The sequence below is a fragment of the Perca flavescens genome, chromosome 20 (genome assembly GCF_004354835.1).
Source record: "Perca flavescens isolate YP-PL-M2 chromosome 20, PFLA_1.0, whole genome shotgun sequence".
Lineage (NCBI taxonomy): Eukaryota > Metazoa > Chordata > Actinopteri > Perciformes > Percidae > Perca > Perca flavescens.
Window position 1 is genome coordinate 8,833,678 of NC_041350.1, and position 25,351 is coordinate 8,859,028.

The following is a 25,351-nucleotide window of genomic DNA, read 5'->3' on the forward strand; positions in this document are numbered from 1 at the left end:
AGAGAGAGAGAGAGAGAGAGAGAGAGAGAGAGAGAGAGAGACACACACACACACACACACACACACGGGTGAGCATTGGGAAGCATGTATGTACGTTTATGTGTACTATTTTAATTTCTATACAGTGTGTGTATTTACAGTAAGGGTATGGCAATAAAACCTTGTGCAGGTGTGTGAGTGGCATGCAGGCATGCTGTGTGTTTGTGTGTGTGTGTGTGGCTCGCAGGTCCATCATTTGTGCCACTGTGTTACAGTACTGAGGCTACAACTGTGAAGGTGTGTGTTTCATAGTGCTCTGGGTATGATGGTGAAGGGCAGAATGGGGCTGCTGGCCTCCAGCTCCAAGGCGGTGAGGAAACACTCGGTGGCAGCGACAGCGTTTCCCTGAGCCTGCAACACCTCACCGAGGCTGTTCCAGACATCATGAGCCGTACTGAGGAGAGGAGAGACGAGAAGAAAGCAGAGAAGAGAGGGGGATAAAAAGAGAGAGAAAAGGAATCAGGGAGAGATTAGGAGAAAAGGAAATGAGGAAGGAGAAGATAAATCAAGATAAGAAAAGAGAAGAGGAAACAGGAAAGAAGAAGTGCATAGAGAAATAGAGCAGGAGGAGAGGAGAGAGAGAGAAAGAAAGAGGAGAGCAGGAAAGAGGAGATGAAAAAACAGGAGAGAAAGGAAGAAGAGAGGAAAGGAAAAGGGAGGTGAGGAGAGAAAAAAATAGAAGGGAATTATTGCAGTGAGTGACCTAAAATATAATAATCACGTACATTGCACTGACACACACACGCCGCACACACACGCTACACACACACACACACACCTGTTGACCTGCACAGCATCCCTCAGGACCTTTTCCGACAGACTGTAGCGCTGCAGCTGGTGAAGAATCAGACCCTGTGGACATTAGAGACACATAGAATGAAAAAAAGAGGAAGAAAAAGGAGAGGAAGAACATATTAGGCTGACAGTCATTGTGTTGTGATGAATGTGTACTGCTGTGCATTGCAGTCTTACTGGTAGTGTGTGTGTGTGTGTGTGTGTGTGTGTTTGTGTATATATATATATATACACACACACACACATATATATATATACATACATATATCTATGATGATGAAGCAGCAAATAAACTGTCCTAAATGGCTTCCACTTTCCCTCCCCTCCTCCCTGTCTGCTCTGGGAAGGTGAGGAGCAACACACGCCTCTGTCGTTCAGCTATTCAGCTATATTACAAGCTTTTTCCCCTGTAAATGTATGTAATGCAAGAAGGACTCACGTGTTTCCTCCATTCTGCAGCACTTCCATTTAAAGGAAGCTTTGATTCATGTTTGACCAACATTAAGGACATATATATGCATATTAACAAAGTTATGGCCCTGAATCATGTTACATCTCATTAAGTCAATAGTTGTACAGTTGAGAAGTGGTATTCCTCCTCTGGCCACTGAGGTTGGCAGATACAAACATATTCAGGAGGAAAACGGTGTGAGATCTGTGGAGTGGATAGTGAGTTTCATTTCCTTTGTATTGTACTGTACATACATACTGATGATTTTGTTTCAAAACCCTGAAATGCTATTTGTCTCAAAGGCTTGGAGATAAAGGCAAGATAAATTATTTAGGTAGTATTTGTTCTGGTGTCTCACTTATGAATAATTTATATATTTTGTTCCCACGTGAAGGACTGAAAGTCTGATTGTGAAAATCACTCAATTTGGTTTCCCTTTTTATTTCTCTTCCTTTTTGTAGTATTGTTTGAAAATGTACACTTCATTCTGGATCCGGCTTATATGAATTTGTGGTGCTTTGTAAACCCTGGACATAGTCATATATGCATGACACAATAATAAACACTTTGATTCATTCATTCTGTTTGGGGAGACTGGCGTATGGTAAGTCAGCACTGATGCACAGAGACTTTTATAGTCCACAATAAACTTGGGATGGCCCTCGGTGAGGTAAAATGTGAAGGTGCAAACAGAGGCAGAGAGTACAGTGCTACAATTAGGATGGAGCCAGTAAGAAAGACATAGAGGAGCGAACAGGGAACAGAACATTCCCTCCCCATACAGACGGTTTAACGAGGCCGTCCCACAGGATTATGGTTGATTACATAAAAACACACAAACCCTCTGGCTGTACAGACAGCGCAGAAGGACAGGACAAGGTTTTTTTGTGTTCTCGAAGGAACAAACACTAGGACAGAGCAGAAGGAGAACATCAGAGAGTGTGCGTTTTGTGCATTACCAGTCTCTGCATAGTCTTGACATGCGTCGGGTTGATGGACAGGGCCTCTTCATACCAGCGTTTGGCCTCGTCTATGTTGCCCCTCAGTTCAGCTATCTGCCCCCTCATGTACAGCACATTATGGGATGTGGGGAAAAGGTTAGAGGCTTCCTGTGTGCAGGCCGTGGCCTCTGCTGGCTTCGACATGCCGGTGTACACCTCGGCTATCAGAGAAACACAGACCGGGAGGAGAGATTGCAAACGTGAGGGAGTGCACGTTTCCTTTAGTTTGACTAAAATGTGCCGTTGGCAGCAGTTTTCAAACATCAGTATCTTTGTCAAATCAACTGACGGCTTGGTATAATTACTGAAAGCAAAATAACAGTCAATATTAAACCGGCAGCCTCTATCTCATAAAACCAAGACTGCATTTCCCATAAATGCTATCGTTGTGTGTTACAAAGAGGATGCTGCAACATCTCAAGTAACATTTTTAAACCTCTTAAACTAAAACAATGTATTAAAACGAAGAGCCACAAACCAAAAGCTAATGTTTATTTTATGGAGAAAGATTTTTTGCAAAAAAAAAAAAAAAAAAAAAAAAAAAAAGAAAGAGCAGTGAGAAAGCATAACTCAAATTTTCTCTCTCAAATAGTATAAATACGAAAAACATTTTCAGTATCAAGGTCACCTAATGACTTTAGTGGAGAGAGAGAGAGAGAGAGAGAGAGAGAGAGAGAGAGAGAGAGAGAGAGAGAGAGAGAGAGAGAAATACAAACAAAGAATGAGACAGACTGAGGAAATGAGTTTGAACCGTCTGCTTGTCTGTCCTGTGATTGGATGATTATTTTAGCTGTGTCGCCAAGCTGGAAATGACCACCACTGACAGGAAGCAGCAGGAGAGATCAACAGGTGCAAAAACCGACCTCTGTCTAAGTTTGTGTGTGTGTGTGTGTGTGTGTGTGCGCTGTCTGCATGTGTTTATGTATACTCTTTAGTCTTCTTTTGTCTGTGTCTGCTGGTGATGCAGACATTAGAACCAGGGCTTGAGTGTACTTTAAAGGTAAGCCAATCTGCTGCTGTTAAAATGAAGGAATGACTGCTTGTGACCATCACATCACAGATTTAGACCTTTTAGTCTCAACATGTGATTTGGAGGATTTTAAAGTCCTAAAGAGATGAAAGTAAGGTTTTGAAAGGTAAACACGTCTAGCATTTTATAAGAAAATAAAAAAGACAAAAGTAAGAGAACTATTTTCTTACCAACTAATAGAGTCAACAAAGCATTACAGGACCTACTGTATGTTTACGGGTCTGTTGACTGATGTGTCACTATATTTGTATGTGTTCAATTTAATAACCTAACCTTATCACAACCACCTAAAACGAGGTAGACATGGCAACAATAGGAGATTGATACCCTGAACTCACTGAAAGTCGCAGACTCTCTCCTTCTTTCTTTCTAGGTCATTTTAACCACCTACTGAATGTTAAGGTAAAGGTATGTGGCAATGGTAAGACAAACCACAGTCATAACCTCATCTAGCCTTTCTGTCTCTGTCAACCCTGTTTTAATCCATCCATCCATCTTCAACTACTTGGCCGGGGTCAGGTCTTGGGGGCTGTTGCACTTTTATGTATGTAACAGTTATGTAAGTGTGCATACCTGCATGCAGCCAGATCTGAGCCAGGGTCATCCAGGGGTGCAGGGGTCCATGTTTGGGGGCACTGCTCTGCAGAGAGGAGGCTACCTCAGACAGAGCCTGCTCTACACGACTGGCTGCTATAGATGTTGCATGAACTGAGCCTGGAGGGAGAGAATTGAACCATTATACACGCCATCTCTTAAAAAGGGACTGACTCACTACTGCGGCACATTAGGCAGCCATGTGCCACAATGCAGGGTTTTAATTCAATCAAACACAACAGCAGATTTCACTGATTCCTACCATTTCAGACAGAAATTAAAGCTGCGAGCAGCGATGGACGGGCCCTTGCGCCTCTGCGCGCGTCGGGGTTACCGGCGGACGCCGCTCCTTGCGACCGTGCTTTTGCGTGGCACTCAGACGCCGCAAATCGTCAACAATGAAAAGGGAACTCCCTGCCAAGTTCAACGATAGTTCACACAAGACTCTACGTCATACGGTTCATTAGCTGTGAAAAGGGGCGTGGTAAAAGCGTAGGGGGCGGGTCAAACCATCACCAAATAAAAAGGAAGTCTGTGCTGAGTTCAAGGATACCTCACATAAGAATCTACCTTAAACGGGTCAAAAGTTATGAAAGGGGGCGTGTCTTAACCATAGGGGGCGGGTCAAACCATCACCAATTAAAAAGGAACTCTCTGCTGAGTTCACTTATACCTCACACAAGACTCCACCTTAGATGGGTAAGGTTTTATGAAAGGGGGGGTGACTGAAGCATACGGGGTGGGCCAAACCATCACCAATGAAGAAGGAACTCTCTGCTGAGTTCATTGACACCTCACACGAGACTCTACCTTAAATGGTTCAAATGTTATGAAAGGGGGCGTGGCTAAATCTTAGGGGGCGGGTCAAACCATCACCAATGAAGAATGAAGTCTCTGCTGAGTTCAATGACACCTCACACGAGACTCTACCTTAAACGGTTAAAATGTTGTTGAAAGGGGGCGTGGCCTGAGTAAGTGGGCGTGGTCATATCATAGGAGGCGGCTCAGTATCACATGTAGACCACACATTCTGAGTTTCATGTAAATCGGATGATGTTTGTCATATAAGGCAGATTTCCTGATGCCGGCGGGGGGCGCTATGACCAAAAGTCAATTTTGGCCTGTAGGTGTCCTCAGGCCTGGACCCTTGTCATTTGTGAGAAATTTCGGGCAGATACGACAACGTACACTCAAGTTACAACAACTTCTTTGTTCATCGCTAAACACTCAAAATGGCCGCCACACCACGCCCACACCGTCTAACGAAAAGTTTTTCTTTTAATAACTTTTCATCGTTAAGGTGTTGGGATGGTACAGACCAAGTTTGAAGTCCATCGGATAAAATCTCTAGGAGGAGTTGGTTAAAGTATAGCACCTTGACTTTTACGCCTACTTCCTGTTGCCACTAGGGGGCGCTATGACTTTAAGTAAATATCGGCCTTTATTTGTCCTCAAGGTTGGACACTTATGAATCCTGAAAAGTTTCGAGGTAATTGGACAACGTACACTCGAGTTACACCCACTTCCTGTTTTGGCGGCGAAACGCACAAAATGGCCGCCCTGCCACGAAGAAAAGTTTTTCTTTTAACAACTTTTCATCTTTAACATCTTAAGATGGCACAGACCGAGTTTGAAGTTGATCGGATGAAATCTCTAGGAGGAGTTCGTTAAAGTACGACATGTGGAAATGGCCAAAATCGCACTAATTTCGAACATATAATTCAAATTGGCAAGCCATTTTTGGGCGCCTATTCCCGAAACCCTTAAAATACGTAAATTTCCACCAGACTTGATGCGACCGCCAAATTTGGTGAGTTTTTGAATATATTAAGCCCCTCAAAAAGCCAATTCATTTGACGGGAAAAAAAATAATGATAGAAAGAAAGAAAGAAAGAAAGAATAATTCCTTCAGTTTCAATAGAGCCTTCGCCGCCGTCGGTGCTCGGGCCCTAACAAGGGATTTATCAGTGTAATCTGGAGTGTTCGGGTGCAGTTAAAAGCTCAAAACTCTGGGCCCACATTGGCACACAGTTTTCTGCTCCTGCACTAAAGCCTTTAAATCAGTCCACAGCATTCCACACGCTGCAACACACAGTGTTATGGCTCTGGTTAAAATGAATTATGTTCGGCACCATCATGCATAAACACTGCATCACTCTGCACTCTGCTGATTAGTTATGGAAAGAAGTGTGTCTCGGATTTTGTCCCTGCATTTAAATTACGAGATTATTACAGGGACGCAAAATGGCCACCACATGGGACTGCAGATGCACTCTGCAGATCTGTGAAAGCAAAATCCGATATCATGATTGTGTTGTCAACTCCAATATTATTTTCCACATATTATCATATCCTTCGGTTACATAAAACATATGGATTAATGTTATTGACTTGCCAATTATCTTGTATTGCCTACCTATCTATTGTGTGTTGTCATACATGTTCTTTTTGATAAAGTGATACTCTTTTAAAAAGGTTTTGACGTTTGTCAAAACGCCTAGAAACCTCAAACTCTTTCCATATTTCCATATGTGATTTTGTCAAATATTTCAGTATGTAAAATAGTAAATCTGATAAATATTGACTCAATGACGACTTAATCCACTATGATCTGTTCTACATGCAATTTAGATTTTGATCAATTTATCGAACTGCTTTTACAATTTTAACATTTTAAAATAGATTTTTCTGTTTCTCTCATTAAATGCAGTAAAACATAGATACTGATTAATGAATTTCCTAAAAAGATTGGGAAATATAATGGGTGCACTAAAGACAGTGCTAGACTAACAAGTTTGCAAAAACTATTTTCACTTTCGGCTCGTTTTGTTTTATCAACTGCAGCCTGAAGGGATTAGATAAGACATAAATATGTGCTTTTGATTAAAAATGACTGATCTTTGCAGCACGGTGGAATAAAAGCCTCATTTTAATAAAACATCTCCCAAACCCTTCTCTTATTATTCTGATCTACCATGATATAAAATCCTCCTCTCACTACATTGCTACTATACTGTGTGTAGGAACTATCTATGTGTAAAAGATGAGTGAAATAAGGATAAAAAGAGATTTGAACATTACAACTGTGTGTGTGTGTGTGTGTGTGTGTGTGTGTGTGTGTGTGTGTGTGTGTGTGTGTGTGTGTGTGTGTGTGTGTGTGTGTGTGTGTGTGTGTGTGTGTGTGTGTGTGTGTGTGTGTGTGTGTGTGTGTGTGTGCAAGCAAAGAGCTAGTGTGTGTTGCTGATAAGTGGCTTTAAAAAAGAATGTCTCTCTCAAACACACATACAAACACAAATGTATTTGAAGATGAGCGGCATAAGGGCTTGTGTTAAGTAATATTATATTAGATGACAGCATGCAGAGGCCCAGCCAAGTGCAGCACATTCAAACATTGATTACAGTATGTTGAACTAAACTCGGAAATTCTAAATAACTTTTGCCTAGGGGTGTTTCAATGGCCTTTCCTACTAATTAATCTGTCTGCAAATTTACTCAAAGGTTCTCCATTTATCTCTATTTAATTTTCCCTTACATCCACCCCTTTTACTTTCCTGAATACACTAGTTATCACTGCAAGGCTCATACATCATATAGACGGTAAGGCACATGGCCTTGACAGTAAAAGTGCTATCTCGGTTTGTTTGTTTGTCGGTCTGTCTGTTAGCAGGATTATGGAAAAACTACTGCCCTGACATTCACGAAACTTGGTGGGAGGGTGTAGCATGGGCCAAGGATGGACCCGATACATTTTGGAGCAGATCCAAATCAAGGGGCGGATACACAAATTATTTTTCACTTTTGTTAAAATTGTGAGATAGGGCATTTGTGCTGCATTCATGTGGTGTTGGAACAATCGGAAAAATGAGTTCCCGACTGGGAAAAGTCTCACTGCATTAAAATTGTGAGATAGGGCATAAGCCTTGGCAGAGGTCTGTGCTCTCAGAGTGCCATTCTAGTTTTATATGGATTGCTTTCACTTATACCATTTTGTGCCCCTAATATATAAGTAAAGCTATCAACTGAGTATTTGTAAAATGAAAATATATAATAAATAAAACTGACAAAACCTTCAAACATGAGTTTTCACTCAGTGAAATTTACACATTTTCTAACTACTCATGAAAGCTTCCTGAAGTGCCTAAAACATGGACAATTCACACAGCAACACATGCACTACTGTAAAGCTGCTCTGAATTAAAGGAATACACTGACCTAAGGGGAAAATGCCACTAATCACCACAGCATAAACTGGTGAGTGTGTGGTTATCCTCAGTGCTTCCAGCGTAAGGCACATTTTAACAGTGGCAGGACGACAAACAGATAATTTGATCTCCATAGAGCATGTCAGTGTACTATCTGCTTAAGTGTTAATGGCAGTAAACAACTACATCTTGATAATAGATGCACAGAGGTGAAAATAGTACATATTTTTCTCTCAAAACAAGATTATTAATAGGGCATCTTATCATGGATTCCCTCATTCAACCTTTTCCACAATAGTTTGCTAGATATCTTTGGATTATGCCAAAATTATAGTAAACAATTAAGATAATTCGTAACTTCTTTCTCATGCCGTCAGTACAGTCAGTACCAGTATTTGATCATTAGTGCTACATGCAAGAAGCTGCTTTTTTCTCTCCTTTCTGGCGTTGCTCTGTAAGCATTTGCTCTCTCTTTTGCTTTACTGTGAAGGATAAACATGTCAGAAATGGTACCTCCATCTCCCTTTTACAACTCAATGTGCTGTAAAGCATTTCAAAAGCTTTCCAGCAAAACCCAATGTTTGTTTCCTGAATACTTTCACGTTGCTTTGTTCTGAAAAATTGAAGAATGTGTATGCACAACACTGCTTTTGGAGAGATATTTCTTTAAGTCGTTGTATTCCTTTAAATCCTAGACCACCAACTTGATAGCAATCCAGTACAAATCTCCTGGAAACTGGCTGCAGACTTTAAGTTAAAGCAGAGGATATATGTACATATTTCCTTCGTACAGATATTGTACATATATCGAAAACCTCGTAGAGGAAAAGGAAGTCAACAGGGACCAAGGGATGGATAAAATAATGGATGGGAAAAGTAATGTCAGATGGAGGTTAGATGGCTACTTACAAACAGAAAACATGGAGGAAAAACCAAGAGTGTTAGCTTCCTGAAGGCCGCCTTGAAAAAAGAATGGATAGGAAAAAAAAGAAAGACGATTGTTAATGATTGAAGATGAAGAGATAGAGAAGAAATATCCAAATCATATCCAGAGCACGATGAGGTTTTTATTCTTTACATGTATTACTTGTATTAATAGCCATATTGAATTAACTAAAAGTATGAAAGAGGCTCCCCTTTTCTACTTTATAACTCACAAGAGCTTTTTGTTGACGGTTTTCTTTAGTTGTATGAGTAATACTCTGCACTGCTTCAAATAGAAAATACTCTGCACTGTTTAATTTTGAAATGTATTCTCAAAATGAAGTGCATTTAGCACAGTTGGATTTAAAGGAGATGTTTGCACCACACATACCTCACAAAGTGTTTTAATTGACTAACAATTCACACAAAAGCTAAGTGCTCCCTTATCAAAGTCGTATGCTAATACAGTAACAAAAGGATCTAGTCACATCACATTTTCAGTAATTGTGATCATTGTGATGGACTTATTGTCATGGTGTAAAATAATGTAATTGTTCTCAGGCTGACTGAGAGGCTCATGTTCTGGAGAAAAATGAATTTTTCTATGCAGCTAAATGATGTAACTCAATAGCATATAATATCAATAGTTATTTTCCAGCGCAAACATCATTAGTAGAAGAGATGGCAACAAAGGGAGACAACATATGGTTGAAACCAGGAAATGAGTCAAATTAATGTTGGCTGAAATGTAAAATCCTCACAGAAACAGAGAGAGAGAGAGAAAAAGAGGAGGATGCAAAATAAATAACAAAAACAAGAGACAAATGGCCAGGGAAAAGCAGATAGATGAGAAGAGACAGTAAAGCTGTAATATGTAAAACTAATTTTCTGTTTATATATATATATATATATATATATATATATATATATATATATATATATCAACTGAGACTTTGTGGAGTTTAAACGTGTGTGACAAGTGAGTCAGTTCACCGGAGTCGCAAAAATGCAACGCAACTGCAGCACGTCCATCAAGGCTCAACTGCACTCTAATCCACACCCAAAGTTAACATGCACAGATTTACAGCAGGACTAAGACCTAGGCGTGACTGAAGCACACCCAGTACTTTGTAAGGGTTAGTCAGTTTAGTATTAAACTCGTTGTTCATGCTTGAGTTTAAGTTTAAGTCAAATTCAAGATTCACATTGTCTACAATCTGAGTGAGAACAGGCTAAGTAAAATCTTGTTAAGACTGCAGCAGCACCTGGGACTGGTAGACAAAACTGATCCCCGTTATCTGGAGAAACTCTGGACAGTCTACAATATATTATACTAATATTATATGAAAAAAATATAATGAACTCACTGTTGAATAGCTACAAAAGAATGTATATTATATGATAAACTAATACTATGATAATACTTTCCTTTTTGGTGTAGTGAGGGATTTAACAACATTTAAAAATTAAAAAGAAATTAGTATAATTTAATAAAAGCCGACATAAGCTACATCAGTGAGGTATTTTTTCAGTTTCAGAATTTTTAACATTCACGGTTTAGCACCACCAACACCAGAGCAAAAAACCTACTGGGAAAGGTCTCAACACACAAGTTAACCAATGAGCCAATCTCCCAAAAACTTGGTGTATTCTTTTATATCACTCTCCACACCATGCTACAGGCCGAGTGGACGTGGCGGCGGATTACAATTGGAGGAGAGCTGGTGGAGAGTGGCGTGGTTGCAAAAGCAGTGAGTCCTGGTCTTGGTGGGCGCAGGAGGAGGAGGAAGAGGAAGAAGAGGAGGAGGAGGAGGAGGGAAGGAAGATGGGTTTTTGTGTGGAGGGAGAGGAGGAGGCTGGAGGATGAAGACAGGGGAAGAAGGGGAGGACAGTGGGGAGGAGAGGGTGGAAATGGTGGATGGGGAGGAGGGGGAGATGGGTTCAAAACCAGAGTGAGAAGAGGAAGAACCTGAGACTAAAACAAACAAAAGGAAATAAAACAGAAGTTAAATTAATCAAGGAATAAAGACAGGGAAGATACATACTGGTTCTCAATCTGCATACACTATTTTCACAATATTTCAACAAAACAATATTTCTAAAAGTATCTCACATTGGAAAGTTTATAATGCGGGGGGGGATGTAAGAATACTGGAGTAGGAATCAATAAAACAAAGAGTGGGAAAGGTTTTCTTTTGATATCTGTAGATATGAGGGAGAATATCAAAACAAGATAGAGGAAGCCAAATCTCCCTCTTGATTCTGTTTTTCATAATTAAATCACAACTGACAATTAGTGATTTTCCAATTCTGAAAAGGATATTAGAGGCACTATTAGATGAGAGAAGTGAATTATTTACTGAAAACCACTGAGCACAACTGTGAGCGTGTGTGCGCGCCTACCAGTCTCTGGGTCACTGAAGTCAGGCAGAGTCATGGCGTTGAGCTGTCGTCTGTCTGCTATGGCTCTGTCCAACAGACTGCTGCCACGCCCAGAATCACTGCCACAAAAACATGTGCCTGGGTTGATATAAAAACACGGTCTCCAAAAGCAACAGGTAGTACAACCATTTATTTTCTTAGCTGCCTTTAGTTTTCTTAGTCACGGTCAGAACACCAGCCTAGTTGTAATGACAGTGTTTACTAAGTGGAGATTTACAACCGTTTAATAATGATGTAAACTAGATTAGAAGATTTTTTAAATGACATTTAAAAAAACACTATATTTTAAATTATAAAATATTCTAATACCATTATATTAAATAACTAAATAGCATCATCCTGAAACACATATATCTTCAAGTATAGATAAATAAAAGATCACACCTACATTTACAAAGAATTAGCAGCTAAGTTTAATATTTATTTTGTTGTGTGATGCTTCCCGTTTACAGAGATGATTGCTTTTTGTTGCTACTTTTTTTTTTTAATTTTATTTTATGGTGTATTTTAGGGCTTTATTATTCAGGACAGCTGAAGATGTGAAAGGGGAGAGAGAGGGGGAATGACATGCAGCAAAAGGGCCGCAGGTCAGAGATGAACCTGTGGCTGCTGCGACAAGGACTGAGCCTTTGTACAGGGATTGTTCCATCTACCATGTTCGAACTTTCAACTTGTTGTTGGACTTCTGTGCTAGTCATGGATTGTCTATAGGTCAAGTTCGTCAGGGATGCTCTGATTTCATAATCGGACGCTGTACCAGGTGTGCTATCCAGGCGCCCCAGAGATGATTGCTTTTGACTGGATGGAGACGTTTTCCTGCAACTGATTTACACATTACATATTAAGTTTTTACTGGCTAAGACATCTTTACGTTTTAATGGTGCAACCCGATTTAGTTAATCACTAGTTTGAATGAATGAAACTGTGTGTGTGTGTACCTGGGATTGGTAAGGTTGTAAAAACTCTTCCAGATCTGCAGCATGTGTTTACAAGTGAGCAGAGCATCCTCAGGTCCTCTACACATCGACTCCAACTTCACCTTGGTATATAGCAGACTACAATATACAAACACATAAACACACGATATGACATTTTGTGCGTGCTTTAAATGAAAGCATGCCGTGGTAGCGTGTGGGTCTTACTTGAAGTTCTCAGGGTACTCGGACAGAGCCATCTCTATAATATTCAGAGCGTCGTGGTAGTGTTTCTGAGCAGAGAGCGCGAGAAAGGGGACCAGAAGGCAAATTCTCGATCCCAGTTTTCGTTCCTAGGGCCAGCAGATGAAGGGAGTGGACATCATCCCCTTGAAGCTGCAACGCCTGTCGTACATAGCCTAGTGCCTCAGGGATCTACACACACACACACACACACACACACACACACACACACACACACACACACACACACACACAATATACACACACACACACACACACACACACACACACACACACACACACACACACACACACACACACACACACACACACACACACACACACACACACACACACACACACACACACACACACACACACACACACACACACACACACACACACACACACACACACACACACACACACACACACACTACAGGTTTTCACTACAGTTAGGGTAAAAAGCACTATGTAAAGTGACACATATGTATGTATATATATATGTACATAGTGATTTTAAGCTGTTATTACTAAAGATTGTGTTACCTGTCTGGACACAGCAAGCTGAAGTGCCAAGTAGAAGGCTGCTAGATGGTCAGTAGGAGACAGACTCTGAGCTCTACAGAGAAAGACAGAGAGATTTTGTGTGTTCAGACGTGCTGAATAAAAAGTGAATTAAGATTACATGAAACTTTAAAGACCCTTGTGGGGAAATTGGGTCGCTGCAGTAGCAGAACAGTAAAAGGGTAGCAAAGACAGCAAAGTAATAGAGCGTGTAAGAAATCAAACCACAGAATATTTAAACATTTATACACAATTAGAAACTCTAACACCATATTAACAAGCAGACTGATGGCATATATAAAAAAAAATAAAAAAGAGGGCATATTGCAGCAGTATAACAATGTCCTAAATAATGCAGAGTATGTCTATTAAAGGGATCGTTTAGATTATTTGAAGTGGGGTTGCATGAGGTACTTATCCATAGTCAGTGTATAACCTACAGTAGAAGGCAGTCAGCACACCCCCAATTTGGAGAAGTAGGCAGGAGTCCCAGCATAGAAGCTAAACAATGTACTGCTGTGGACGGGAGCAGCAGCTAAACGTGTTTTAGCCACCTAAAAAAAAATCTAAACTGTCCCTTCAAGACCATTAAGAGCTTTCACCTTATTTATAGATACAACTTGCAGTATGCTCTGTGGATTATTAGATGCAGACTCTTAATCTCCAGGAGGAACAAATAGTATCAATGTTTCAAAGTATATGTGTGTTACAGCGTTATTCCAATATATCCCTCACATTTAGAACATGTTTACGGATGGAAGTTGTCTAAGGACTGGACACCAGTCATATACTGTGTACATAGATGACAAACTGTGCAAGGTAAATATAATGGATTGATAAGGTGGTAAATTCAAAACAGTTTATATTTTCTTAGACTGAGAAGCAGTTTGTGCCGTGACAAAATCATTCTGAGGGAAATGTGGGTGTGAAAGAGAAAACAGAGAGCAGCATGGCTCAGTCCCAACCTCTGGAAGGCTCCCAAAGCTTTCCTCTGGTACTCCTCCTGTGTGCTTCGCAATGATGCTAAAGAGACACAGGGAGACAGAGTCAAGGACAGAAAGAGATAGGCAGAACGCAGTCCGCCACATTATACAATAATAGACAAAGTGCAACAGTCGTTGAGTCATACAACACATCATACAACACATCCCAATACATCACATAGACAACAGGAATACAAAGGGATGCGTGCACTGTCTTGTGTATTTTTTTCTGATTCACATGAGATATGTGACTTTCCATGTTGTCATGAATCACAACAGGTTGGCAAAAGGGGGCAATCTCCAACATTTCTGAAAAACTGAAATCTTAATCCTAAAGCTTATAAAGTAAGAAGCAACCAAGTGCTCCTGATTATCATCCTTTGTCGTCATGGATGTACAAGAGCACATACAAAACAGAGACCTACCGTCAGTGGCTTTGAGGCTGTAAACCAGCCCGATGGCCAAGAAGCCTTTGGCTCTGAACTCAGCTGCTTTCTCCCCCATGTCAATCACCATTTTAGCAAAGCACTCCCCCTCATCCAACTGGATTATGGGAGTAGATAGACATATATTGAGAGAGAATGGAGAGAAAAAAGAAGAGATTTTGGAATAAAATAAGATGATTTTCTTTTAGAAAATAAAAAGGTGTTTAAGGGAATCCATTAACAGAGGAGCAAATGGAAATATCTACTAGTGTATACACAGAACGGTAGCTTAAAGCTTAAGCAACTAGCTGTGTTTGAGTTTATGGCAGGATGGTCCTTACCCAGTGCAGAGGTCCGATACACAGCTTGACAGCCAGCAGTGGGATGGTGGGGTCATCAGGCTTCAGACGAATACACTCCTTAAGGACCTTAACGGCACGAGCTGATTTCCCAGCTGCCATTAGTGACAGGGCGAGCTGGTACCACAAGTGGAACTCCTCAAAGGCAAACTTCATGGCTCTCTCCAAACACTGGACACATTGTAAATAGGACACATTTCATAAGTGTTCTCAGGGCATATGTAATCTTTATCTAGCTGTACAGCCATTTTAGAGCATTACTTTGTTTTGGGGAAGAAAAAAAAAAAAAAAGAGTGTGATTTTATGTGGGTGTACTTTGGGTGTGGGCTTTAACACTTAACACACATAGTGACTATGCAGCCCACAGAGGGATTACTCACCTCTGACAGCATCTCATACTGCCCTCTCCTGCCCAGAGCTATAGTCAGCAGGTCGTACACCACAGAGGCAGACTGCAGGCTAATGATACGATCATTGTTGTGTTCAGGAATTCTGCTCAGGACAGCATCCCGGTTAGCCTAAAACACACAAACAAAGACGGAGATGTAGAAATGGCACTATTTCAAGGTTTCCAAAACCAGAGTTGAGGATCCACAGCTAGTTTGATAGGGGTGTGAAATATTTTTCTTGTGTCTTACCATGGACTCACTGATGAGCAGCAGCAGCAAAGCTTCTTCTGTGTTCTCCTGAGGGCAAAACAGACTGCGAGAGAGACACACACCGGAAGTTAGAAAAATGGAGTTGGACAAGGATGAGAGGGAAGGGAAAAATTGAGGGAAAAAAAGTGATAAGGAGGACATGGAGCGACTGGTTGGCAACAGTTTAATTTTAGAGCCTGTTGGCTATTCCCCACAGTATTCCAACTTTAGCAACAACAAACAAACATTATCACTTACTTCTCTCCTGAGTACACCCGTGGGCGTCGGCTTAGGCTGTAGTTCTTGGTGAGAGTGTGTCCTTGCCGTGTGGGATCATCCAATGGTGACACAGTGGGTGGGTCTTCCAGAGGAGACCAGTAACTCTGTTCGCACATTCCTCTGAGCAAGATCTCTGCAAGCTGTCTGGCTATGGTCTGCATTCACACACACACACACACACACACACACACACACACACACACACACACACACACACACGCACATTTGGCAAAGATACTCAGCAATCTGTTTATTTGGGGCTTACTTTGCTTCTAATATAATTAGAAGACAAGAGTACAGTTATATTAATGATTTTACCCTTGTACCGACTGTTATCGGGATTCTTTTATCATCATAAACAGACAAAATCAAATATTGAATCTATGCCGAGAATTAGATAAGAAGATTGATAACACCGTTTGGTAAATTTGAAGCTAGTGCCAGCAACCAGTTAGCTTATCCCAGACTGGAAACAGGGGCAAACGGCTAGCCTAGCTGTGTCAGAAGTGGGGTTGTGTTGTGTTTATCTGTTCAAAAAATATACAAATAATAAAAAATGTATCTTAAAAAAAAGAAGTGGGGCTGTGCAATTAATTGAAATTTTATTGAAATCACAATAGGGACTAGTGCCATATCCAAATCATAGGGGGGTGCAATATTTGTGTCAAAATACAATCCTGAATTAAGTATTGTGGTGCTGCAGAGATGTTCCGGCCTACAAGTGATATTCAACAGACTTAAAGAGATATCTGCTGATTTGAATCCAGCTCTGTCTCATGGCAGTGTGAGCAGTGTGTGCAGATGAAACGTGTTTGGCTTCCCTCCGTGGCCACAGCGCACAGAGCAATTGCAATATCGGTCAAAATAATAGCAATTAGATATTTTCTTCATATTATGCATTCCTGGTCAGAAGTTAACAGAATCCACAAAAGTTTGGGGCTGGAAGAGGACTTTCTTAGTTTGCCAGGCAACCAGCTAAAACCTAATCAAACTCTCGTCAAGAAAGCAAATAAGTGTATTTTTCAAAAATAAAAAGCCATGCCTCACCATGCGCAGGCTCTGGGTGGTTCTGTTCTCAACAGCCCGAAGAATCTCCCGAAACCGGCCCACGCCTCGTGTCAGGTTGCTATGGCAATGTAGTGAGGAAGCAGGAAGAAGGACATTTGTCAGAGTCTGTATGTGTGAATGCAAGATGCATCAAAACAAACATATGTGCATAATCCATACTATGTCCAAAACATTTTCAAGTTTCTATCTATGTGCGAGTCAGTGAAGATTTAGTAGCATCACTAGCAGAGGTTTCTTTGAATCACAACTTTGCCAGTTTGCAGGATGACACAGAAAAAGCCTGTCTTAAGGTGATGTTGTAAAGCAAAATACATCCTTAACATTAACACTCACGCCATGTCTCAGGATCTTTGATGTTTGTTTATATTTTCAAGATATTTCATGCTGCGCTAGGCAATTGTGCATGCTGGCTGCTTCAAATGAGAACAAGTTTTTAATGTTACGGTCAAATATAACGCAAGGTGATGTTAGTGAACTACATTTTCTTTTTCAAATATGAATTCATTACTTCCTGTGGGATGAAGTCTAAAAACTAGACACCACTATTTAATTTGGCTGAAAAGGGAAATTCCACAATGTCTACATATTTTAAGTGCCCTCTCTTTCCCTCTCTCAAGTGGAGCCATTGCAGAAACAATGAGCTACCACTGGGCAGACATTTTACAGATCTCATCCAATCCACTAAAAAGGCATTACTTCCAGCACAAGGCTTTACCTGAAACTATCCCCGCTGTAATTAAAATAACAACACTGTACGAACTACTCTCTGCTGCCCTGTGTTGCTACTTAACTGTGTTCACACTTTTTTGCTTTAAACACTATAAAGTGGGTGGAAAATGCCCACAAAGGGTTGTTTCTATTTGGGCATATGGTGCCCTTTCTAAACTAGAAAAAAAGTTTGAAGTTTAAGAGGAGTGTAAATACCAAAAACATGTTTAGTTTTATTTTCTTAAAAATCTCTGTTTTGTGGTTCTGAAGAGACTGACAGGCAATTCTCCGTTCTCTCTCCGATTTTCATTTCTCTCCCGTACTATCTATCCACCACCACCTGTTTCCCTCTCTTACCCGTTCTTGAAGTGGATGACGTGAGCTCTCTGCAGGCCTGTCTCCAGGAAGTAGCCCAGTTCCAAGTCCTGAGCAGTCGGGCCAGGCTTTGGGCTGCGGTTCTGAATTCCTGCTGACAACGCCTGCAGAAACAGACAGGGATAAAGAAAGGAATACAAAAGTTAACACAACATTGCAAAGAAGGTTCTGCCTGAAAGCCCCCTCACCTAATTGAATGATGTGTGAAATCCTACTACTATCTGTCAATGCGGTAAACTTATATATGTAAGAGCAGAGCAAAAGGTCAGCTTTCATGTTTGATGCTCAGCTGTTAGCTTAGTCGTGTATAATCTCAGGGGAAACACTACGCCTGATGTAATTTTATGACACAAAGATTCAAATTGGTTCACTCATACCATTTCAATTCTACAGTGGCCTTTTTTATTCATTTATGTATGCATGAGAAATGTTAACTAAGCAAGACACAGATGATCATATTTCTGTCTTTTGCAGCCAGTACGGTATGTGCAAGTGGGACTGCATGAATAATTTACTTTAATTCACTATTAATAACATTATTTCAGCATTGTCAAGAAGTTATGATAGGAGTATAAAAATTGGGCTATGGTTGATAAATAAACCTGTTAAAATCTGCTTGTTTAGTTTGTGTGGCATTTACAGTGAGGTGAAATGTAACTTAAATGTGTTGCCAGATCACATAATGTTTATTTACATCATTTACTTCCATGTACGGTGTTTCTATTTATAGTAATATTTCTATAAAGGACTTAAGATGTGACTTTACTAGAGCTGAAACAATATGTTGAGTTATTAGCCAGCAACTATTTTGCTAATAGATTAATCATCGTCATTTTTCAAGCAAAAACCTAAATAAAATCTCTGGTTCTAGCTTCTCTGTTGTGAGAATTTTCACAACAGTAAACTGAGTATCTTTGGGTTTCTGACTGTATTTATTATAGTATAACTATGATATTTTTAAATATTCCTATAACTCAAGATGTTTCTGTCACATCCGTACTTGGTGACTTTATCCAGGTGATGTCTGTTTCCTCATCAGACCTTATATTAAACCTATAGCTTCATATGTTCTGTTGTATTCAGACAAGCATTTATAGAATACATTTCACAGGAATGTAATTATAGATTTATTGTTGGGACAATTTAATTTGTATCCTCCTGCTTTTTATTGCAGTTTACTGTTGTTTGCCAGCTCAGTCTGTACGTCCTCTTACACATTCTCCAAATAAAGAGGAAGAGATTTTTTGGCCAGTTGGCTTTCATGGGTGGTAATGCATTAGTCAAACTTGCACACTGTCAGCAGAGTATTCATCACACACCCACAGGCTTGGCAGAGCATTTGGAAGTCCAGGTGCTAAGAAGATATTTGGTGAGCGCTTGTGTGACACTCAGCAAAAACAATGCAAACAAGTATGCCAATTTCACACCCTCAAACTAGAGATCTAATTGAAGCCTTAACATAACATGGCACAGACATATACCTTCTCAGCCTCCTGCAGGTAGAGCAGAGCAATGTCTCCAGACTTTTCATAGCAGGTAATGATTTCCTGCTCCCGGTCTGTTGTGCTCTTATTGGACGATGGAGAGCCAGTGTTCTTATTGGACAGAGATGGAGAGGCAGCTGGGACCTTCTCTAGGCACAGCCCTGAGGGGGGACAGAAAATAAACAAAGAGTTAATTATCTGCTATTTATTTTAGCCTTTCAAACCATTAGTATATACAAGTTTATACAGTATTTCTGGTAGAGTTGTGTGGTGTAGTTTTAGACACTTGGATGATCGTCTTCTCCTTCTGATGATTAGTTTTCAAACCGATCTGCTTTGCGTCTCAAAACATAATAAAAAATTTAAAGTCATCACATTCATAACTTATCAATCTTAAATGACAGGCAACGGTTACTTGAGTTAACAACTGTCCATGCAAATTGGTTGCCCTTGAATAAAAGATATTCAGTTGTCATTCTATTCTGATTTAATTCATCCATTTAACTTAATACAGAGATGCCTGATATATGACTGTGTGCATTTATTCATATTACAGTTTATTCCACATATGATAATAAACAGTGAAACAGTACTGCCATCATGTGGAGCAAAGCAGCAGTGCAGAGGTTGGGGGGACTTGACTGATGGCAGTTGAGACATGGAATGATGACTGGGTGTGAGAAATGAAGAAACGAAGAAGAAAAAGAAGTGTGTTTATACCTTTAGTAGCGTACGCCTCTGCTATCATGGACAGCCTATAGACAGGAGCTCCCCCCAGCTGCATGTCATCCAGGTTCACCCTGCTGTAGTGACCTGCCAATATATCAATTAATAAATCAATTGGTACACCAGTATTTTATACATACCAAGGCACTTTTTTTTTTAATTAATAACATCAAACCATGAACAAATACTAAATATGAGTAAATAAACCAAACCAGAGGGGTGTGGGTGTGTGTGTGTGTGTGTGTGTGTGTGTGTGTGTGTGTGTGTGTGTGTGTGTGTGTGTGTGTGTTACCTAAAGCGTCTGTGTATTCTCCCTCTACATAGCACAGTTTGGCCATCAACAGGCTGGCTTCCTGGATGTAATCGGCCTGAAGGACAGAACATAAGACATTTTCTCTTTTTTAATATTAATATTTTGACTTTTTAAATTAGAGTGTGGGTTTCCGTCTTCAGATTTGTATCTACTGATTTTGAGAAGCTTGCATTTACCACATTTTGTAGCACTAAATTATGTGACTGAAAATGATTTGTAAAAATAAATAAGAAAGAAAGTGACAACTGCTAAAAGTGACTAAAAAGGAGGATTCTAACAAAGTCAGTCATTCAGTCAGTCAATTGTCTACCATCCTTTCATCCATATTTACCTTGAGGTTTCCCCTGTCCAGAGCAGCAGTGAGGTGTTTCCTAACCTCCACCAGTTTAGGTCGTTGGCCCCTGGGACTGGCTCCCTGTTTAATGGGGTTCTCCTTCAGGTACGTCTGAAGCTTGCATTCCCCCAGCAACAACTCCCCTAGGTCATCTACACACACACACACACACAGACACACACAGACACATGATGAGAGAGATGTGATGAGAAATCATGACTCTCTCTGACGCACCAACCCGATTACCGGCTGTCGGACAGTCTGGCGAGGTCCGTGATTCAAGTCTGTTAGATGTGTTCAGTGCTGTCATCAGTCGGAGGAGCCGTTGGTGTCTATTTTGACCGATTTGAATCGGCCAGTGGGCAGTCGGACTCAATGACCAATCTGACTGGTGGAATGCTAGCCCTTGACTAGCGAATCAGTGCATGAGAAAACCGGAGCTGACAACGCCAGTATCTTCTTGTTAATAGCCATCGTATTTTCTTCCGTTCAGCGAGTAATGACAACATGATCCTTCTTGACTACTAGAGATGGTCCGATACCGATATGTATTGGCTCCAATACTACCTAAAACGCTGGTATCGGTACCGAGAAGTACTGGAGTTTAAAGCCCTAAAGAAAATCTATGTTAAAAGTAGTTTATTTATGTTCTTTTTCCGTTATAACTGACTGTCAAACTGGATAATAAAGAAATAAAGAAAGTTCTGTGGCGTTCATTGTTTGTGTTCATGTTTCACAAAGAGTTTAACCTGAGCCAGACAGACAACAAAGGTAGAAATCATATAACATCCATACAGGGATAGTAGTATACAGCTGTTAAAACATAATGAAATATATGACACACTGGTATCGGATCGGTACTCGGAATCGGCCGATACGCAAATTCAGGTATCGGAATCGGTATCGGGAAGCAAAAAATGGTATCGGACCATCTCTATTGACTACTATCAACACTCTCTGACGAAAACAATGACTGACCACAGCGTGCTCTGTGTTTACGAGTTCTAGAGAGATGTTCCGTCATTTCCGTTTTTCTTTTTTTTTAGTCACAATACAGATTAGATCGCCTGCTGTTATGGAGATATTACGACTCGCGCACGCGCAGAAGGTAGAAGTCGGTGTCGCTTCGGTGCGTTCCGAGGCACTTTTTGGAATACTTTATTTTCATTTTCCAGTTTACAAGAACAAAAAGAAACAACCCCCAGAGTCTTAAGGTTTGAAGGTCAATCTGAGTTATATCTACAGCCAACCTAAGGGTGATCTAAAATGAATTGATTTACAATGTAAAATCAAAACACACTTTTCACATCACTTTATGAACTATCTAATGACACTTTAAGGGTTCTTCTGGGGGGTCAGCTTGACTGCGATTGCAGTAAGTAAATCTACATATAGAGAAACGCTGCTGTGCTCACACACACATACCAGCAAGAATTATGTATAGCTTAACAAGCTTCTAAACCGTGTGATTGTGTGTTTAGAGGTTCAACTGGTGAAAGGAGCAGTAATCCAGTTCCTGAACCCAGTCAGGGACCAGAGCTCATAGCTCTCATGTGCCAAATTACATTCCATAATGGCAGCATTTTTTATAGTGTTCAGAAAGCGTCTGAAACATTCACATCTTCCACAATTGTAAAATAGCAGGTAACCTGAATATCACATATTCATTCTATGCGAGAATAACGTGTCGAAACATTTCTCACTATGGGGAAAATACAGCTCTAAATAATGTCAAAGCTTTCTGAAATGATTTCACTGAAAGTCGACAGACCTCACATGCTGTTTATTTATTTGGCAGTTTTTAGGGGTCAGGGGATTTTTAACATTCATTTTTGGCTTACAATTTACAATGATCTGACAACATTACTGTTTTAAGACTATCATGCCACGAGCCTGCAGTTTTCCTCGCCCTACAAATGTACAACAGAACAGGAGCAATTCCTCTAACTGCCTTCTTGGCTGTGGTTACTCACCTACCACTTACAAATAAATACAAAAGATAGAGCTCTTAATGTTTGGCCTTTACTTTCTAGAGTTATCTTTCACCTGCTTAATGCAATTTCACTATTAATAACTGGATTTTTTAAAAATCACACATTTTTGGACCACACTTTGAGTTGGTTCAGTTGAACCAGTCGCTGATCGATGCCGCAGCATGCTTTGGCTGTCAGTCACAGTCTGTCAATCCACACAGGAGTCCGACTGTTTGCCATTTAGCTTAACGGACTACTGACTGACTGAAAAGGTGTATGCTGAATTAACCTGCTTGGCCCACTGTCTCCAGCATCTAAATTAGCTAAAAGTAGGATTGTACTGTCGGCGAGCTGCCAAACCAATTTCCGAGTCAACATTTGCCAGACAGCCCACCTAATATTGCTGTTGTGGAGATGGGACCTTCGCAAAGGAGCTGAATCAAAGAATCGAAAGAAAGTTTAAAACCTGTTTCACCTCTGACCACACTCACTAAGGAGTATGCACTGCAACCACACTCAACAGTGATGTCACAGTGTTATAGAGTCCACCTGTACATCACTGAAGCAAGGTGAAAAGTTAAACCGCTGGAGGCCAGCAAAAAAAAGTTTTTAGGGGGGTGTTAAGTTACTCTTTAATAGGTTCCAGGGGCCTAATAAGATATCAATCACGTAAACATAATGACAATGGGTGCATTTAAATTGCATGACAAGATGGGGTATGATGCTATTTATATGTAGTGCGTTTATTTGTTTGCACACAAGCCAGCTCGTTTTCATATCAAAAGGGTCAAGAAGGCAACTATAAAATCTCCGTGATTTGAACGCATCACGATGTACATGACATCATATAGCGATCACAGAGTTTTGGCAGATGTTAATTTTTATTATTATTATTATTATTATTATTATTATTATTATTATTATTATTATATCTTTATTTTTTAAATGTTGATTCAGATTACAGTTAGAGACCTGACACTGCATGGGGAGAGCTAGCTAGCTAGATTAGCTGTAACGTTACTGCCAGTAACGTTAGTGCAGTTTACATTTCAGCATCAGCAAGGAGTTGTTTGACAGCTAGCATGCGATCATGCATCCTAGCCACAAAGCTAACGGTTAGTGAAGCTATTGCAATGCGAAGCCATAATTAAAAATATCTGATGCTACATGTGGAAAATGTTAAAGCATATAACTAATATCTGGATCATTTCAGCATCATCAAACTGTAAGACATGTTAGTAACACCCGTTTAGAGGTGAAACAATTATGTACTTTTGCTATTAAGGTGTTTGTTGGTGTATGCCAATAATAAGTACCTGGTTAATTTATCATGCAAGTCAATCAAGGACAATATTTAACCTAAAGACATGTGTTAGTATGTTTGAGTTCCGCTTAAAGGGAGAGCAGAACGAACCAGGACTGTTAACGTTAGACCACAGGAACTGAGCGAAGTTCTCCATATCCTAAAATCAAAGTATCTACACATCGCACTGCCTAAAGTCTCTTTTTTTGACCTTTGCTAGCTAACTAGCTCTAACCAGAGCACAGGGCTGGACATTTCCCAGCATCGGGTGCCGCTGTCAGGAAGTATCGAGGACGAGACCAAGGGGAAGGCCTTGTAACGTTAGACTGAATGAACGAACAGGAAAACCCGCAAATTTCTTACCGTTTGATATTAATTTGGCTGACAGCTGTCGTACTAACTCCGGTATCTTGTCCCATTGACTCTCTGAACGGCAACGCTCTATCTCGGTCTCCAGTCGTGAGCCAGACTTCCTCGCTGTCATTTTTGTTAGTGGGCTCCACTGGACCAAAACACCACAAGAGGATCCCTCTCTGCTGGCTGGTACAAGTGTCAAGCTACCGCAGACGAGTAATACACTGCTTCCGCTCACTAGGTTGAGATGATGAATAGTGACATCTAACGGTCAGGAGTATATCATTTCTCTCCTCTGTATTTTTATACTTGCCAGCAGAGCATCTTCATTCCTCCGGATTTGCTGAATTGACTCTCTAGGTCCCTCTTATTATAAACATATAAAACCACACACAGACTAAAAACATTTTTGTATGAAGAATCAAGTGTCAGCACAAGAGTTTTTTTTTTTCACAGGAGATATTTTGACAAAGCAAAGCACATGTGAAAATAGTCAAATTAATGATGGCTAAATTCCATTTAGTTACTTAAGTTTCAGGGTGCTTGTATTAAACATGCTGACTCACTGTCTCACTGTCATATCTTACTCAAACACATAATTAGAACAAAGCCATCATTAATGTTATTTGTAACACCTTTAGTCTACTTTTCCAACTGTGATAAGTCAAAATGCCTGCTGTTAAAAAAGATAAATGGTGAATCATATTTTACCACAGATTATCTGTGTAATGTATACTACAGTAAAGAATATGTATAATCAGCATTACATAATTTAGATTCTTTACTTATGTACAATAAGCAATACCACATTGTAAAAACACTAAATT

At 40.2% G+C, this 25,351-nt stretch overlaps 1 protein-coding gene across 2 annotated transcripts; it reads right to left on the reverse strand.

The window, feature by feature from the left end:
* Positions 1–24,775, reverse strand: ttc7b (tetratricopeptide repeat domain 7B). Of its 2 annotated transcripts, XM_028565809.1 has the most exons (23): positions 24,534–24,775; positions 20,892–21,046; positions 20,540–20,615; positions 20,242–20,334; positions 19,519–19,682; positions 18,020–18,141; positions 16,934–17,012; positions 15,866–16,041; positions 15,608–15,671; positions 15,350–15,487; positions 14,952–15,140; positions 14,611–14,728; positions 14,168–14,225; positions 13,185–13,257; positions 12,751–12,827; positions 12,621–12,704; positions 12,417–12,533; positions 11,440–11,537; positions 9,022–9,072; positions 3,890–4,030; positions 2,245–2,447; positions 818–891; positions 1–433 (listed from the first exon to the last, which is right to left on the reverse strand). In XM_028565809.1, the coding sequence occupies exons 1-23, from the start codon at positions 24,652–24,654 to the stop codon at positions 286–288; spliced, it is 2,619 nt and encodes an 872-aa protein (XP_028421610.1). In that variant the 5' UTR covers positions 24,655–24,775; the 3' UTR covers positions 1–285. The 2 variants fall into 2 exon arrangements, with proteins under 2 accessions (XP_028421610.1, XP_028421609.1); XM_028565808.1 differs by lacking the exon at positions 9,022–9,072 and having other exon boundaries at positions 24,534–24,774.
* Between the last annotated feature and the right edge of the window lie 576 nt (positions 24,776–25,351).

Coding starts and splice junctions, on each gene's coding strand:
- ttc7b (XM_028565809.1), bottom strand. CDS start 24,654: ATGACAGCGAGGAAGTCTGGCTCACGACTGGAGACCGAGATAGAGCGT. Junction 19,683..20,241: donor AGAGGCGTACGCTACTAAAG/GTATAAACACAC, acceptor GTCCCCCCTCAG/GGCTGTGCCTAGAGAAGGTC. Junction 15,672..15,865: donor CGGGTGTACTCAGGAGAGAA/GTAAGTGATAAT, acceptor TCTCTCTCGCAG/TCTGTTTTGCCCTCAGGAGA.